At 38.0% G+C, this 19,802-nt stretch overlaps 1 protein-coding gene across 14 annotated transcripts in view; it reads left to right on the forward strand.

Annotated features, from left to right (window-relative positions):
• The window catches only part of PCDH15 (protocadherin related 15), a 767,128-nt gene that overhangs the window by 137,134 nt on the left and 610,192 nt on the right, over window positions 1–19,802 (forward strand). For 11 of the 14 annotated variants that reach the window (XM_065919986.1, XM_065919983.1, XM_065919984.1 and 8 more), the window contains exon 2: window positions 14,894–14,959. In XM_065919986.1, coding sequence (XP_065776058.1) covers window positions 14,894–14,959 — 66 coding nt within the window. Of the gene's footprint in view, window positions 1–14,359; window positions 14,375–14,893; window positions 14,960–19,802 lie in introns of all 14 variants that reach the window. The other 3 variants (XM_065919987.1, XM_065919981.1, XM_065919977.1) reach the window with 1 other exon arrangement.

A 19,802-nucleotide genomic window follows, 5' to 3' on the forward strand; every position in this document is an offset into this window, starting at 1 on the left:
TTTGAACTGTGGTGTTGGAGAAGACTCTTGAGAGTCCCTTGGACTGCAAGGAGATCCAACCAGTCCATCCTAAAGCAGATCAGTCCTGGGTGTTCATTGGAAGGATTGATGCTGAAGTTGAAACTCCAATACTTTGTCCACCTCATGTGAAGAGTTGACTCATTGGAAAAGACCCTGATGCTGGGAGGGATTGGGGGCAGGAGGAGAAGAGGACGACAGAGGATGAGATGGCTGGATAGCATCACCGACTCGATGGGCATGAATTTGGGTAAACTCCAGGAGTTTGTGATGGACAGGGAGGCCTGGCGTGGTGCGATTCATGGGGTCACAAAGAGTCTGACAAGACTAAGCGACTGAACTGACTGACTGACTGAAGGCGTCATAAAATATACCTTCCTCCCTCTATGGTAAAATTTGAAATATATTAATGCTAATGTCTCATTCTTGAATCAGACTTACTTGTAACGTCCTGTGGTTTACTAAATTCATTTTGCTTTTTCAGTCATAGTCTAACTTCATGTCTTTAGTGACTACAATTTTAGACAATACAAATTAGTGTATGGTTCTACTGATATTACAAATGTCATGGTCAAATTCTTTTTCTTTTCCATGAGAGTCAAAATGTAGAAGAAGAAGTTTTTGTGTTAAAATGTCACCATGTGCGTTTTCCTGAAAATGAATATTCTGAGGATCAACATAAAAAAATGAGAAGAGTCCCTCTTCTGCTGCTTGTGACAAGCACATTGAAAGTAAAATGTTTGTACAGCATGAAATTCCAAGAGAGCAAAGTGCTTCTTTGATTGAGAGGTCAAATTGTTTTGAACTAAGGAACTGATTCAAAGAGAGAGAAAGTGTGTGTGTGTGTGCGCGCGCATGCGTGCACATGGGCATGAAGACAAATTCTTCTAAATAAGAAAGACCAGATGACTTTAAATAAGCAAAGTGATATTCACAGGAATATAGAGAAGGGTAGACGTTTCAGAAAATCTCTAACTCTTTCATGATCTTTCTGCTTGATCATTTTGACACCAGTGCATTACCAGACTATTGTTAAACCCTGAGACTATTGTGAGTGACTCTAAGCACTTTATTTTCTTAAACCTAGAGTTCAAGGATTCTATTTGCATCTAGTAAATTCAGTTCAGTATAGTGTATTTAGATTGGCATCTGAAATGAGAGTTCCAACATTCCAACAGACATTCAGTGGCAAGTCATGTGAGTGCTTTTATTCTTCATGAGAATGTACTTCACAACCATAAATGTTGCAATACCAACTCTTACTGAAAATTTGGAGATATCCAAGGGATTCTCTACTATCTTTTGATCAAAGGGACCAGTAGCAGTGATTCTCCAAATACATTCCACAGTAAATACTGTAAAAATTAGGTGTCTTTATTTTGCCTGTACATCTTGCCAGACAAAATAAAATTATCATAGATTATTTCATATATACTTGTAATCAGTCAGTTCAGTCTCTCAGTCATGTCTGACTCTTTGTGACCTCTGTACTACAGCACTCCAGGCATCCTTGTCCATCACTAACTGACTGGCTCAAACTCATGTCCATTGAGTCAGGAATGCCATCCAACCATTTCATCCTCTGTCATCCCCTTCTCCATTTGCCTTCAATCTTCCCCAGCATCAAGGTCTTTTCCAATTAGTCAGTTCTTCTCATCAGGTGGCCAAAGTTATGGAGATTCAGCATCAGTCCTTCCAACGAATATTCAGGACTGATTTCTTTTAGGATTGACTGGTTTGGTCTCCTTGCTGTCTAAGGGACTCTCAAGAGTTCTTAACCTCTATACTAAACTAGAAATCAATTCCTTTAACAATTTAAACATTCCCAAAAATATTTGAAATGATGAATAGTAATGATTTAGTTATTTGTTTTATTCATTTACCTTGGAAGAGGATATTCCATAATTCAAAAAATATTTTGAATGATTATATCAAATACTATGCTAGGCGCCAGAATAATTCACTGGTAATGATAGGGAAATGGTAAGGAAACAGGTGAGTAAAAATTATAGGAATGTCTAGGTTCTTGGCTGAGAACTCCACATAATAGAACAATTAACAGGAGTAAAACAAATTTAATTATATACACAAGTATACCCAAGTATGAGGCTCAAACACAACCAGGCAATGAAGTCTTAAATATCATCTTGAGCTCAGAAAAGGATAAGGGTCTGAGGCTTCAAAGGGAATGAAAGGAGCTCACAGGAATATGAGAGGGAGGAAAAAAAAAAAAAAAAAAAAAAAATATATATATATATATATATATATATATATATATTTGGTTAACAAATGCTTGTCCTGCCATGCACATACCTCTCTGTGATGAAAAATTTTTCTCTGGTAACAGCTCTCTTCCTGGTACAGGCCCCCCTTTTAGGCTCTTAATAGAAAAGTTAAAAAAAAAAAAAAAAAAAAAAAAAAAAAAAACTTTTCCTGAGCTTCCTGGGTCTTCATTGGCCTTAGTTCCACATGCCACAGTGGCATATTTTCAGGTGATACATTCTGCTACCTTCACATTTCTGCTGAGGTAGTATCAATGGTCTTGCCTTTTAATAACTAATTTGTTGCTCATTCTTTCCAAATTATTTTTATATGAGAATGATACTTCAAATATTAAGAAAAAGTATTAACTTATGGAAGGCTTTTTAAAAATTGCTGTTGCAAATTTGGTTGAGGCTATTCATTTATGCATTCAAGAAATATTTGCTTAGAGTCAATTATGTGGCAATAACTTTGCCCTGGGAACACTAACTCAGAAACAGAAATAAGATCTAGGTATCACTGAGTTTTCTGTCAGTGAGGAGTCAGTTGATATTAGAAGGCAGAGTTAACTGAGTATTAACTCAGTTAATATTGATAAATTGATATTAGAAGGCAGAGTTAACAGTATATGAGCCTGGGGATTAGAAATAATTTCTTTGAAAAGTGAAGCATTAAGTTAAAATCTAAAGAAAATATGTGTGAAGGATGGGTTAAGTGTGAAGATTTAGAAATAAGAAATAATGTAATCTGGAAAGGTCTTGAGGTAGCTCAAGATAAACCAAAGCATGATTAAAGAAAAGAAAATTCTGTCTGGAATGTAGAGGGCATGCAAAAACATGGAAGTAGATGAGATTGGAGAGGAAGGAGAAGGCTGTATCATGCAGGATTTTTAGGCCATACATTTTGGTTTTCAATCTAAAATCTTACTATATAGGGGGTTGTTGGCCATGAAAATTTTGTTGTTAAATAAAAGCAATGGCACATTATTAACAGGTAAGCACATTTTAATCTGTTAAAAGATCACTGTGGTTAAAGATAGAAAATAAAAGAGTGAACCAAGATTGCCTGTAGGGTGAATCTCAGGAAACCTATTACATTACGTAGGAGACAGTAATAGCACATTGACATCAGAGATTGAAAACTTTAGGTGGATATGAGAAGTTTTCTGTAGGAATTAAATTCAAGATTTTTTTGAGGTATTAAACACAGAAAGGCAAGGAAGATGGGCAGGCTCAAAGGTGACCCCCTAGTTTCTGTGTTATGAAACGTGGTGCAAAATTGTGCTATTCCCTGGAATTATATACAGGAAAAGGCCAGGTATGGGCCAGGGGCTGCAACTAGAATTCCATTTTGGAATGTTACATTTAGGACACTTTTAAAATTGCAAGTACAAATGTTGTCTGAGCAGTAGGACACACACTCAGGAAAGAAATCTGGGCAGGAAATACAATATACTAGCCATTGGACATAATGATGGCAACTGACGTGTTAACATATGACAATAGCCAATATATTTGAAATTATATTAAAAAGACATTGTTTCTCAGTTGCTTCATTTGCAAATATTTCTCCCAATAACTGGTTCTGGGAAAATTGGACAGCTACATGTAAAAGAATGAATTTGGGACACTACTAAACACTATAAACAAAAATAAACTCAAAATGGATTAAAGACCTAAATGTAAGCATGGACACTATTGAAGCTTAGAGGAAACCATAGGAAAAACACTTTTTGATATAAATCACAGCAAGATGTTTTCTGACCTACCTCCTACAGAAATGAAAATAAAAATAAACAAGTAGGGCCTAAAACAATTTAAAAGTGTCTACAGAGCAAAGGAAACTGTAAACAAAATTAAAATACAACTGTCATCTCAATATCAGAACAGTTCAGTTCAGTCACTCAGTTGTGTCTGAGTCTTTGAGACCCAATGGACTGCAGCACTCTAGGCCTCCCTGTCCATCACCAACTCCTGGAGTTTACACAAACTCATGCCCACTGAGTAGGTGATGCCATCCAACAATCTCATCCTCTGCCGTCCGCTTCTCCTCCCGCCTTCAGTCTTTCCCAGCATCAGAGTCTTTTCCAATGAGTCAGCTCTTCGCATCAGGTGGCCAAAATATTGGAGTTTCAGTTTCAATATCAGTTCTTCCAATGAATATTCAGGACTGATCTCCTTTAGGATGGGCTGGTTGGATCTCCTTGTAGTCCAAGGGAATCTCAAGAGTCTTCTCCAACACCACAGTTCAAAAGCATCAGTTCTTCGGTGCTCAGTTTTCCTTATAGTCCAACTCTCAAATCCATACATGAGTACTGGAAAAGCCATAGCCTTGACTAGACGGACCTTTGTTGGCAAAGTATTGTCTTTGCTTTTTAATATGCTGTCTATGTTGGTCATAACTTTCCTTCCAAGGAACAATTGTCTTTTAATTTCATGGCTGCAGTCACCATCTTTGGTGATTTTAGAGCCCCCCAAAATAAAGGCAGCCACTGATTCCACTGTTTCCCCATTTATTTTCCATGAAGTCATGGGACCAGATGCCATGATCTTAGTTTTCTGAATGTTGCCATCATCCAAAAAACAATAAATACTGGAGACAGTGTGGAGAAATGGAAACCCTCTTCCACTGTTTATGGGAATGTAAATTGATACAGCCACTATGGAAAACAGCATGGAGTTTTCTTAAAAAATAGAACTACAATCAACTCATCAATTCCACTATTGGGTATATATATATATATACATATATGTATATATATATATATACACACTAAGAAAAACATAGTTCAAGAAGACACATGTACCCCAATGTTCATTGTGCACTACTTACAATAGCCAGGATATGGAAACAACCTAAATATCCATCAAAGGACAAATAGAGATTATGTGCACATATATACAATGGAGTATTCAGTTCAGTTCAGTCACTCACTCATGTCCAACTCTTTGCGACCCCATGAATCGCAGCACGCCAGGCCTCCCTGTCCATCACCAACTCCTGAGTTTACTCAAACTCATGTCCATCAAGTCGGTGATGCCCTCCACCCATCTCGTCCTCTGTCATCCCCTTCTCCTCCTGCCCCCAATCCCTCCCAGCATCAGGGTCTGTTCCAATGAGTCAACTCTTCGCATGAGGTGGACAAAGTATTGGAGTTTCAGCTTCAGCATCAGTCCTTCCAATGAACACCCAGGACTGATCTCCTTTAGGATAGAATGGTTGAATCTCCTTGCAGTCCAAGGGACTCTCAAGAGTCTTCTCCAACACCATAGTTCAAAAGCATCAATTTTTCGGCACTCAGCTTTCTTCACAGTCCAACTCTCACATCCATACATGACCACTGGAAAAACCACAGTCTTGACTAGATGGACCTTTGTTGGCAAAATAATGTCTCTGTTTTTTAACATGCTATCTAGGTTGGTCCTCACATTTCTTTCAAGGAGTAAGGGTCTTTTGATTTCATGGCTGCAGTCACCATCTGCAGTGACCTTGGAGCCCAAAAAAATTAAGTCTGACACTGTTTCCACTGTCTCTCCATCTATTTCCCATGAGGTAATGGGACAGATGCCATGATCTTACTTTTCTGAATGTTAAGCTTTAAGCCAACTTTTTCACTCTCCTCTTTCAGTTTCATCAAGAGGCTTTTTTAGTTCCTCTTCACTTTCTGCCATAAGGGTGGTATCTGCATATCTGAGGTTATCGATATTTCTCCCAGCAATCTTGATTCCAGCTTGTGCTTCTTCCAGCCCAGCATTTCTCATGATGTACTCTGCATATAAGTTAAATAAGCAGGGTGACAATATACAGCCTTGACATACTCCTTTTCCTATTTGGAACCAGTCTGTTGTTCCACGTCCAGTTCTAACTGTTGCTTCCTGACTTGCATACAGGTTTCTCAAGAGGCAGGTCAGGTAGTGTGGTATTCTCATCTCTTTCAGAATTTGCCACAGTTTATTGTGATCCACACAGTCGAAGGCTTTGGCATAGTCAATAAAGCAGAAATAGATGTTTTTCTGGAACTCTCTTGCTTTTTTGATGATCCAGCAGATATTGGCAATTTGATTTCTGGTTCCTCTACCTTTTGTAAAACCAGCTTGAACATCTGGAAGTTCTTGGTTCACGTATTGCTGAAGCCTGGATTGGAGAATTGTGAGCATGACTTTACTAGTATGTGAGATGAGTGCAATTGTGCGGTAGTTTGAGCATTTTGGGGATTGCCTTTCTTTGGGATTGGAAAGAAAACTGATGTTTTCCAGTCCTGTGGCCACTGCTGAGTTTTCCAAATTTGCTGGCATATTGAGTGCAGCACTTGAACAGCATCATTTTTCAAGATTTGAAATAGCTCAACTGGAATTCCATCACCTCCACTAGCTTTGTTCATAGTGGTGCTTTCTAAGGCTTACTTAACTTCACATTCCAGGATGTCTGGCTCTAGGTGAATGATCACACCATTGTGATTATCTGGGTTGTGAAGATCTTTTTTGTACAGCTCTTCTGTATTCTTGCCACCTCTTCTTAATATCTTCTGCTGTTAGGTCCATCCCATTTCTGTCCTTTATTGAGCCCATTTTTGCATGGAATGTTCCCTTGGTATCTCTAATTTTCTGGAAGAGATCTCTAGTTTTTCTCATTCTATTGCTTTCCTCTATTTCTTTGCATTGATTTCAGAGGAAGGCTTTCTTATCTCTCCTGGCTATTCTTTGGAGCTCTGCATTCAAATGGGAATATCTTTCCTTTTCGCCTTTGCTTTTTGCTTCTGTTCTTTTCACAGCTATTTGTAAGGCCTCCTCAGACAACCATTTTGCCTTTTTGCATTTCTTTTTCTCGGGGATGGTCTTGATCCCTGTCTCCTGTACAATGTCACGGACCTCCGTCCATAGTTCATCAGGCTCTCTGTCTATCAGATCTAGTCCCTTAAATCTCTTTCTCACTTCCATTGTATAGTCATAAGGGATTTGATTTAGGTCATACCTGAATGGTCTAGTGGTTATCCCTACTTTCTTCAGTTTAAGTCTGAATTTGGCAATAAGGAGCTCATGATCTGAGCCACAATCAGCTCCCGGTCTTGTTTTTGCTGACTGCATAGAGCTTTTCCATCTTTGGCTGCAAAGAATATAATCAATCTGATTTCGGTGTTGACCATCCGGTGATGTCAAGTCACTAAAAGGAACAAAATTGGATCTTCTATAGAGATGTAGATGGACCTAGACACTGCCATTCAGAGTGAAGTAAGTCAGAAAGAGAAAAATATTGTATATTAACACATATATGTGGAATCTAAAAATGAGATACTAAGGAGCCTATTTGCATTTGCAGGGCAGGAATCAGAAGCACAATAATAGAGAATGGTCATGCATGTAGATGCAGTGGGGGAAAGGAAGTGTAGGGTGAATTAGAGATTAGGATTCATAAATGTTCACCACTATGTGTAAAATAGACAGATATTGGGAAACTTCTGTATGAAACAGATGATTCAGCTCAGGGCTCTGTGATGACCGATGGGTGGATTTATGATTAGGTGGCGAGGGCGGTCCAATATGGAGGGGATATATGTATAAATATAGCTGATTCCCTTCATTGTACAGCAGAATCTAACACAACATTGTAAGACAAGCATACTCCAATTTTTTGAGAGATGTTGTTTGAACTTAAAGAGAAGTTTTGAGAATAGGCTAAGATGGAAATAGGGTTTTCCTGCTATTCACACTTCCTAGTAATCAGTTCAGTTCAGTCAGTCTCTCAGTCGTGTCCAACTCTTTGTGACCCCATGAACCACAGCACACCGGGTCTCCCTGTCCATCACCAACTCCCGGAGTCCACCCAAACCCATGTCCATCGAGTCAATGATGCCATCCAACCACCTCATCCTCTGTCGTCCCCTTCTCCTCCCGCCCTCAATCTTTCCTAGCATCTGGGTCTTTTCCAATGAGTCAGCTCTTCGCATCAGGTGGCCAAAGTATTGGAGTTTCAGCTTCAACATCAGTTCTTCCAGTGAACACCCAGGGCTGATCTCTTTTAGGATGGATTGGTTGGATCTCCTTGCAGTCCAAGGGACTCTCAAGAGTCTTCTCCAAAACCACAGTTCAAAAGCATCAATTCTTCAGCACTCAGCTTTCTTTATAGTCCAACTCTCACATCCATACATGACTACTGGAAAAACCATAGCCTTGACTAGATGGACCTTTGTTGGCAAAATAATGTCTCTGCTTTTTCATATGCTGTCTAGGTTGGTCATAACTTTCCTCCCAAGGAAAAAACATCTTTTAATTTCATGGCTGCAATCACCATCTTCAGTGATTTTGGAGCCCCGAAAAATAACATCAACCACTGTTTCCACTGTTTCCCCATCTATCTGCCATGAAGTGATGGGACCAGATGCCATGATCTTAGTTTTCTGAATGTTGAGTTTTAAGTCAACTTTTTCAGTCTCCTCTTACAATTTCATCAAGAGGCTCCTTAGCTCTTCTTCACTTTCTGCCATAAGGGTGGTGTCATCTGCATATCTGAGGTTATTGATATTTCTCCCGGCAATGTTGATTCCAGCTTCTGCTTCCTGAAGCCTAGCATTTCTCATGATATACTCTGCACATAAGGTAAATAAGCAGGGTGACAATATACAGCCTTGACATACTCCTTTTCCTATTTGGAACCAGTCTGTTGTTCCATGTCCAGTTCTAACTGTTGCTTCCTGAGCCAGGCTTCAGCAATATGTGAACTGTGAGCTTCCAGATGTTCAAACTGGTTTTAGAAAAGGCAGAGGAACCAGAGATCAAATTGCCAACATCCGATGGATCATCGAAAAAGAAAAAGAGTTCCAGAAAAACATCTACTTCTGCTTTATTGACTATACCAAAGCCTTTGACTGTGTAGATCACAATAAACTGTGGAAAATTCCTAGTAATAAATGAATATATTTGGACAATTCTGGATATTCTCTTTGCAGAGTAACATGCTCTTAAGCTTCTGGATGCAGTAAGACTAGCATATCACAGGCCTACCACCTTTGAAACGAGTCTTTACATATCTGCTAATAGTTTTTAAGTGTGAGATCCTACCTGTTGCATAAAATTATTTAAAAACATACAGAAAAAATATGACTTATTTTTAGCTTGAAGACAAATTTGCAGAAATAAATCACACTGGGCATTCAGGTATTTATATTCATATCCTGCACTTTACAACAAACTGGATATGGGAATCAGGTAGGGGCCTGAGAGGTTAGAAATTTGAGGCACGAAAAACAATGAATTTGTGATTTAGCCTGGACAGTCAAGGGTGAAATTAAATAGATTACAGAAGTGCATTTCCAAGGTACAGTCATCATCAGTTAACCTGTCTTTCCTGTGGCAGACAGATTATCCATAGACCGTAGAGAATAGGATCACCTAGCCCCCAAATTGCTTTCTAGTTTTCACTTTGATCTCCACGTGTATATGTGCATACCTAAATCATCCTGGCTGTTTCATCCAAATTTACTTTTTTTCTGAATATACTTGCAATTAAAAATATTTTGTGCATTTCAAAACTAATTACAGTTTCACAAGGACATCATTTCAAAGCAAACACTCTTGTGAACAATGTTATTAATAGATTATTTTATGTATCTGACTAACCTCTCTACATTAGTGTTGTGAGTGTAAATTTTTTTAACCACTTTTGTTTTGATTCAGAATAAATAAAATTTATTCATTTATCTGGGCATGAAAATATCTTATTGTGGGGTTTTGGAACCTGCTAAAAGAATAAAGCTGAGTTAAAGTCATCCTTTAAAGGGGTCTGACTGGGAGGAACTGTACCTGCACCTTTACTCCTGGGCTGTTTCTGTTGCTAAGGACATAATGAGAACAGAGACTTCTGAGTGCACTCCTGGAGAGATGGTCAATGAGAGATTGCAGCTGGGCTGACTGTAGTTCAGACAAATTCAACAGACATTCTTTAACGATCCACTCTGGTTGAATTCTGTGGTTACTAAGATAAATATGACACAGACTTGGTCTGAAGGAGCTCTCATTAAAGGAAAAAATCACTAACATATTTTTATGAAGTAATATTTCCAATGGACTACAGTGTATATTGGTAGCTCAGCTGGTAAAGTAACCACCTGCAATGCAGGAGACCCCAGTTTGATTCCTCAGTTGGGAAGATCCCTGGAGAAGGGACAGGCTACTCACTCCAGTATTCTTAAGCATCTGTGGTGGCTCAAACAATAAAGAACCCACCTGCAATGTGGGAGACCTGGGTTTGACCCCTGGGGTGGGAAGATCCCCTGGAGGAGGGCATGGCAGCCCACTCCAGTATTCTTGCCTGGAGAATCCCATGGACAGAGGAGCCTGGTGGGTTACAGTCCTTGGGGTCATGAAGAGTTGAACACAACTGAGTAACTAAGCACAGCCCAGTGCATACTGAGGGCTTCCCAAGTGGCATTAGTGGTAAAGAACCCACCTGCTAATGCAAGAGATGTAAGATATATGGGTTCGATCCCTGGGTTGGGAAGATCCCCTGGAGGATGGCATGGTGACCTACTCCAGTTTTCTTACCTAGAGAATCCCATGGACAGAGAAGCTTGGTGGGCTACAATCCATGGGTTCACAAAGAGTCAGACACTGCTGAAACGATTTGACATGCTTACACAGTGTATATTGAAGAAATGCAAAGAAGAGGTATTTAGTTTAGACCAACAAGGAAGATTTTCTAGAAGAGGTGATGCCTTGCCAGGCTCTTGGAAGAGAAATAAAAGTTAACCAAGGGAAGAAGAGGAGGAAGGGAATTTCAGCAGATGTCACAACAAACATAAATTTGGTTTGCTATGGCTACAAAATGAACCAAGAAGAGTGGAAAGGGTAAGGGAGATAGGTACGGCTGGAATATGGAGAATTGTACTTGACTTAGCTGAGCAGAAAAAGCTATCATAAATATGAAAGTGTGTGTTAGTCACTCAGTCGTGTCCGACTCTTTGTGACCCCATGGACCATAGCCCACCAGGCTCCTCTGTCCATGGGATTCTCCAGGCAAGGATACTGGAGTGGGTTGCCATACCCTCCTCCAGGGGACCTTCCCAACCCAGGGATTGAACCTAGGTCTCTTACATTCTTCTGCACTGGTAGTCAGGTTCTTTACCACTAGTGCCACCTGGGAAGCCCATACAATAGCAACCAAATGATGAGCAGTTGTCTTATATGTATACCCAATTTTCTCCATCATTCATTTCCCTTTATCCTGCCTGCCTATAAAGTTATTGATTAAATATCTATTCCTCTACCAATACTTACATTAAAATTCACCGCACTTTTTCTCTACTTTGCAGCTATGAGGATTTTAACTGAGGCAGTAACCCTATATATAAATATTATATGTACATTTAGATTGTTGTTTAGTTGCTAAGTCATGTCCAACTCTTTTGTGACACTGGGCTTACCATGCTCTTCCATCCATGGGGTTCTCCAGGAAAGAATACTGGAGTAGGTTGCCATTTCCTTCTCCATGGATCTTCCTGACTCAAGGATTGAACCTGTGTCTCCTACATTGGCAGGCAGATTCTTTACCACTGAGTCACCATGTGTGTGTGTGTGTGTGTGTGTGTGTGTGTGTGTGTGCGCGTGCGTGTAAGTGAGGGAGGGAGGGAGAGGGAGGAAGAGAGAGGGAAAGAAGGAGAGTGGGAAGAAGTAAAATAGTATTGAAAAGTAACTACTCTTTGAAATACAAATGGAAGGCATGATTCATAATCCAAGAATTGCTTCTTGTAAGAACTGGTCATGTTTCATTTATTCTTTCCACAAATCGCCTCTGCCTTTTTGTGTATCCCATTTCTACTCACAGCAGGCATTGTCTCTATTTTAATCATTTACGTTGTTGATGATCATATTAAACAACTGACTTACACAGATCACATTGTACCATACTTTTGTGGTTGTTTATGAGTCTTTCCTTTATCTGACCCGTTCCCCACCTGAGATCTGTGAAGAAAGGAGTTGTTGATTTTTAATTCCCATCTTCAGCACATAGTAAGCTATCTACCAATTTTACTGTATAATTTTTGTATTTACAGATGAATAAAAAGCTACATGAACAGATATGAGAACTCAGGAATAAAATTTAAATTTTCACTGGGATATAAGAAAGTTTTGGTGGAACAGGTGAAGTCAAATTTTATCAAGAATACAGACTTGCCAGGCAATAGAGGCAGAAATGACTTTAGGTAACAAAGCTGCCTTAATAATACAAGATGTAATCCTAGCAAGAGTAAGGGCTCTAAGGTGACTAAAGGGCATAGTGTGTAATAAGTAACAATGTTGAGACCATGACACCCTCTGAATGGTATCCTAAAACATTTTTCTTCACTCCAAAAGAAACATGTGTTTTTGTGCAGAGAAGTGCCATTAATTTACCTTTGATTTGGGTGCACAAAAATTATTCTCATGAAATGAATGAATGAATGCAGGATGAGAACAAAGTTTCCAGGAGATTAATGAGGGAACCACTGTAAGTGTAGAGGTTGCAAACAGTGAGGAGCTGCGCTATGTCAGGGGGTGTAAGAAGGAAAGGATGGAGTGTGATGAGGTATTTTAGATATAAAACCGCTGTGACCTGAAACTCCTTGAATATTGACAAGGACAAAGAGAGAAAAACTGGAGATTTCAGATATTGTAAGCTTTACATGAGAGAACACACATCTTACAATATAGAACAGTGCTTGCCAAAGCCCTTAGTATTCTCACCCTTGTACATAATGGCAGAATTTTAATACATGGCATCTGGTCCCATCACTTCATGGCAAATAGATGGGGAAACAGTGGCTGACTTTATTTTTCTGGGCTCCAAAATCACCACAGATGGTGACTGCAGCCATGAAATTAAAAGACACTGGTTCTTTGGAAAGAAAGTTATGACCAACCTAGACAGCATATTAAAAAGCAGAGACATTACTTTGCCAACAAAGTTCCATCTAGTCAAGGCTATGGTTTTTCCAGTGGTCATGTATGGATGTGAGAGTTGGACTGTGAAGAAAGCTGAGTGCTGAAGAATTGATGCTTTTGAACTGTGGTTTTGGAGAAGACTCTTGAGAGTTCCTTGGGCTGCAAGGAGATCTCAAGCAGCAAGGGCTGCTCTGAGAGTTCCTGGGCTTCAACCAGTCCATCCTAAAGGAGATCAGTCCTGGGTGTTCATTGGAAGGGCGAATGTTAAAGTTGAAACTTCAACACTTTGACCACCTGATGCGAAGAGCTGACTCATTGGAAAGACCCTGATGCTGGGAAAGACTGAGGGCAGGAGAAGGGGATGACAGAGGATGAGATGGTTGGATGGCATCACTGACTCCATGGACATGGGTTTGGGTGTACTCCGGGAGTTGGTGATGGACAGGGAGGTCTGGCATGTTGCAGTTCATGAGGTCGCAAAGAGTTGGACACTACTGAGTGACTGAACTGAACTGAACTCTTGAAATCATCTTCCAAATAGCACACCTGCTTGGAAGGCTTAAGCCAATATATGTTTCAATCACTGGAACATGCCATGTACTTTTAACCATATGACACAACCCTGTCAGGCTGGCCAAGTAACTCCTGAGAGAGCACTTTATGTCTCAGAAGTATACTTTTGACATCTTGCAGGCAAAGCCTTCACATTTTAATTATCATGGATATTATAGTTCATGATACTATTTATGTGTTTATTATCCACGCATTAACAGTTCTTGAGATAACAAATTAATCACTACTGATTGATAGGCAGTATTCTTAAGGTTTGTTCAACACAGAGATAATAGACAATTGATATGTAATTTTATTTACCTTTTCATAGGACACATAGGTGTATTGTATGTTATATTCAAATTGATCTGCAATTTTTAAGATGTGAGTGACATACATTATCAAGTTAACTTGCTCATACTGTGTTTGAATTATAAAAGTAAGGATTTTACATATTTCATTTCCAGAAATCATTAGGCGTGATATATCTGTTATTGTACAATGCTATTTATATCTTTCAATTCTCACTAAATATACACATATATTCTTTCTTCCTTTCTTTCTTTTATTTTTCTGATCTGCTTCCATTGATGACTCTATACTTTTGACTCCAGACTGGCAATATGAGGGTAAGATGACAAAAATAAAATCTCAAACCCCACAAACATTGCTTGTCTGTCTCTGTTTCACCCTCTTTAGAATATTATTAAAATTCTATTCACTCTTTTTAATTGGACCTTTTATCACAATTAAAGTCCAATTATGTTTGTTTCTGTTGTGAAGCTTTAATTACAATTTATCCTTGTTAATCATCCTTTTATGTTATTTCTTTGGGTTAAATTACCATCCCATTATCTCTGTCCTGAAGGACTTCCACTCTCCAGTGGTCTCTGCTGGTATTTTCTCAGTATGGTTTGAACCATGTCATGGTCTATAAAGTGTCTTTGTTGCAATGTGGTAAGGAATCTGTGTAGTTCTTATGAACACTTTTTCTTTTTTAAATAAAAAAATTATTAACAGTAATGATGCATATTAATTTGATTATAGGATATTTCTTTTTAAATGTCAGTACATATCAGTGTGAATTTAATCTCAGGGTTTATGTCCCTGCAATAGCTACTTCTTACTTTGTCTTATTTTCTCTTTAGATTGCAAACTAGCTCGAGGAGGACCACCAGCCACCATAGTTGCCATTGACGAAGAGAGTCGGAATGGTGAGTGAGATTTCTCTTTTAAAAGTGACCAAATCTAACAGGGATTTCTCATTTCAAACATATTTTTGATATATGTGGAAGCACTAAATGAAAGCCTCAAAGCAAATTCACTAACAGTTCTTTTTTGATTTCTTCCCTATATGACTTTAATTTACACCATTCCCTGGAAATACTTGGATTATATTATGAGAGGCTCAGTGAATAGAGACGTTTAGTTTTGATTGCAGAGAAGTCACTTGATTCAGGATCAGTCCAAGAATACATCTAGATACTGGCTAGAGCTTTTCTTTGTCAATAGGTAGATTCAACTATCACATATACTGTTACCTAGTCATTCCTCCAAAAGTGACCCACAAGGGAAACTCTGCACTGTTAATTTCAATTTGCTACAATCTGGTTAGGATTAAGATCCATAGCCTATCATTAGGCACGGTGATTTAAGCAGTTACTGGGAAAACTGAAAAAGTTCTTGATAACAGAGAACCCAACAAAAGGTCTAGAACAGAGGAGAAAGTCTGATTTTTCACTCAGTCTGTCTGCCATAAGAAACATCTAATTCTTAATCTATATTAAGCCCTCCAGCAATATAATTTTCTTTATCAAAACAAAAATTAGCACTTTTGTTCCCAACACTCTCTTGGTCTCTCTAAACTTTACAAATAGTTAAAGATGCTACTCCTCTATTAGGTAAAAGTAAAATGGAAATCTCTTGAGTCTTGGTTTCTATTGCAAGCTCTTCTAAATATGAGAATGTTTTGTAGAGCATTTTGTCTATTGATTCTGCAACAGACCTTCCACTATGTTTAATTTGTATTTTTATTTTACCAGGTTGATGTCTTTTTAAAAAACAATGGCAATTGGCTTATTAGAAAATGACTTTTCACTGCAATTCAACCTATATGTATCTTGAAAATTTCTATCATATGCATAATACCTGTATTGGTGTACTTAATCATAGGTTTATTATGCTGTATTAGAAATATTTCTTTTCTTTCTTAGTAGAATCTGTATAAACTTTTTAAATTCTTAAACATCTTTCACATCCTTTGGAATCAGCCAAAAAATGTCCACAATACTCCTGACCTCTGTTTAAACAAATTTAAGTGTTTATACTACATTTTAGAATTATTTTTAAAATTACACAGGTTTGATAGTTTATTTTTAAAAATTCAATACTTATTGACCTTGAAAACATGCAAAGTTAATGTATTACTAAGATGCATTTAAATAAATTAGAAATAAGTTCTATATGTGTCCTAAGAAAAAAAGTATATATAAAATTACTATACCAGAAAATGTATATTTCACATGTAGAATTATGGTTTATCCTTAACTGTTTTTCTATGAGCAAATCTGCTTTCTAAATGTACTATAGTAAGAAAAAAAAAGTTTACTTTTTAAACTGAGACAAAAAATTAATGTAATAGAAAACTAACCTGTATTTTCTCATTGTTCACCAGTTCCCTTAAACATATAAGCTGAGCTGAACTAAAGCATTAATTTTACTAAATGCCTGTTTCAACATAATTCTACGCAGAGCTTATTTTGCCAACCAGATAATTATAGCCACAGTAATATTTTACCTCTCCTTGTGCTGATTAGATGCCACTTTTAGAAGGAGCTTAGGAACTCTGCAAAGATGTTGTCATAGCAGTGCTGCATGGCAGCCTGTGGTGAAAGTTCAATATTTATATTTGAGAAGAATGTGACATGATGTAGTGGTGTAATGTTTTGCTCTTTAATTGGCATATTTTGTAGAACCTGCCAACTACTCAGAAAGCTGCCAAAGTTTTTTGAGTGTCATCACAAGGAGTATAAATACCAATCTAGAGATTAAATGTATTACATTTTTGTTTCACATTAAATTTCTAAAAATATGGTGATCAAATGAAACTCTGCCAGATATTATAATGTAATGTGTAATCATACTTGCCTTAAAAGTCTAAAGGAAACAATGCATTAAAGTGTTTTCATATTTTTCTTTAGACAAATCTGAGAAATTTCCCAAAAGGACAGTTAATTCTAGTTCTGCTCTTAAATTCTTATTTTTGTTTGTTTGTTTGTTTTTTCATGAAACCTTTTAATTGGCAGTAACAAAACATGTGGGTATCCTATTTTACTAGTGTAATAAGCACCTATTTTTAAAGGTTCTGGGCCTCTTAAAAGTAATGCATAGCAAATCCTTTATAAAGTCAGACCAGTAAGTTTATGTGTCAATTTGTCTTTTGTTTACTTTATTGATGTCACTGCTAAACAATCTCCATTGCTAAATACATCCTCGAGTATAGCTTTTAAACAATTCAGGCTTTTTAAAATATATATTTAATTTTCTTATATAAGTCACTGCTGCTGCTGCTGCTAAGTCACTTCAGTCGTGTCTGACTCTGTGCGACCCCATAGACGGCAGCCCACCAGGCTTCCCCGTCCCTCGGATTCTCCAGGCAAGAACACTGGAGTGGGTTGTCATTTCCTTCTCCAGTGCATGAAAGTGAAAAGTGAGAAGTGAAAGTGAAGTCGCTCAGTCGTGTCTGACCTTTAGTGATCCCATGGGCTGCAGCCCACCAGGCTCCTCCACCCATGGGATTTTCCAGGCAAGAGTACTGGAGTGATACAAGTCACTAAGATACATATAAAGAATGTCCATTATTTGTTATATACATCTGAATATTTCAAAATTTTTATACTGTGTGATGGAAATATTTCTTTTTTTATGAATATGTATGCTAAATTTGCACATGTATATGTTTGAAATAATTAAAAATTTAATAGATAGAGACTCATAAACCTCTTTCTTACCCTGGGACCTGTTAGATTGTTCCCTTCCTTGGTCCTTGTGCTCAGCTGTATGTTGATAACAGATTCATTTTCTCACCCTCAATCTGAAAAGTTTATTTTCATCAGAGCTACCAGAAAATCAAGCTTATGTGGTAAGGACCCAAAGTCAGCCCATTAAGAAATCATATTGCCCCTTGATCACCGCCAGAAACCTCTAGAACTAGTATATAGCATGTATTTAATGAGCAATTGCATTTAGAGGGGAGAATGTATAGTGGGAAACAGACTTAGACTATATTATTTGAAAATATCTAAATTTTTTTTCCAGAAAAGTTTATGTATACAGAAAAACCTGCACATGGACATGTACAGCAGTTTAATTCATAATTCCCCAAACTTAGAAGCAAACATGATGTCCTAGCAAGTAAACTATGGTGCATCCAGACAAATTCAGACTAAAATGAAATGAGCTATCAAGCCATGAAAAGACATGGAGGAGATTTAAGTGCATATTACTAAGTGAAAGAAGCCAATCCAAAAAAAGAGAAGAGATTGTATGATTTCAACTATGGCATTTTGGAAAAGGTTAAAAATAAAAATGAGGCAAATAAAAAGATTACTAGTTTCTAAAAGTAAGTAGGAGAAAGATAGGCAGAGCAAAGAGGAATTTTAGGGCAGTGAAAACACTGCATTATATTTTAATGAAGGATATATGTCATTACATATTTGTCCAAACCAATAGAATGCACAACACCAAAAGGAAATCAAAGGTAAATTGTGGACTTTGGGTGAGTATGATGTGCTAATGTAGGTTCATCCTTGGTTAAAAAACATTGTACCATTCTAGTGAGTGATGTTGAAAAAGCAGAACACTACACATGTGCAGGGTAAAGGGTATATGGAAAAACACGCTCTCTCTGTACTTTCCATTGTGAAATTAGAACACTGCTCTAAAAAAGAAACTTAAAAAATATTTCTAGAAATACATTTTTAGGTTCACTGGACTCTGAATTGCCTAATGGCATTGAGTCCTTACTGGAAGGAGAAAGGCCAGGAACAGTTACACTAGAACTATTTAAATTTGCCTTTGGGTGCCAGCCAAGTCAGGGTCTTGGATGCTTTACAACAACTATGGAATGACATTCAAACAGACTTTGGAACAACTGGCTCAGGCTAACTCTCAGAAACTGGATAAATATCCATAAGCAGTGCTGAGTCAAGGGGATAAGACAACAATTTGAAATCATGGTTTGAATACAACAGTATGACTGTACAAAAGTAGACAGGTTCAGAAGCAAAAGGATCCTAAGTAAGTGAGAGATTTAGGAGGCAAATCCATAAGTGTCCTTTATGGATTTGCAGTTAAGATATTGTGGGCTCACAGCTAATTTGGGAAATGAAAGATAATGGAGTGTCTTCACATTATGAAGGGAGCCATCAACAGAGGATGCCGCAGCTGATTTAATGAGAGTGTTTCCTGGTCCTTGTCAGGGTGCATTTCAGAACCAAGTATGAGCTGGGTTGAGTATTACAGACCTTCCTGTGCTTCTAGGGAGGTAGGGGAGGTTATAGAAAGGAACAATGAATTCAGTTGCTCACTCCTTCTGTGGAGATTCTCTGGCCCAAGCATGTAGCTTGGGGAGGGAAAGGAGGTTGGTTCTTCATTAGAAACAATTATGTTATTGAGGGGCATTTGCAAGTTGCTTGGTGTCGTCCTTTCCTTTCCATTGACAAAAATCACTAAGCTTGGAAGAGCGGAAGATTAAATGTTTATGCCGATGTTCTTCTTTCCTTATAGTTACCAATTTCATATCTTAGGGTTATAGCAAAGGAGTTTGCCAAACTCTGCCTTACATACCTCCAAAGGGCTGCAAGTAGAGTTTCACATATTCCTAGTAAAATAGATCTTGCACTCATGGAAAGATAAGTTTTGAAGAACCAATATTTGTTTATGAATATCCCCAAGGTTTAAACAAAGTGTGATGTCATTTATATATGTGTGTGTGCATGTGTGTGTGTGTGTGTTCAGAACCCTCTCTTTTTGCCGATGTTATCTTCACTCTTCTAT

The sequence above is a fragment of the Muntiacus reevesi genome, chromosome 2 (genome assembly GCF_963930625.1).
Source record: "Muntiacus reevesi chromosome 2, mMunRee1.1, whole genome shotgun sequence".
NCBI lineage: Eukaryota > Metazoa > Chordata > Mammalia > Artiodactyla > Cervidae > Muntiacus > Muntiacus reevesi.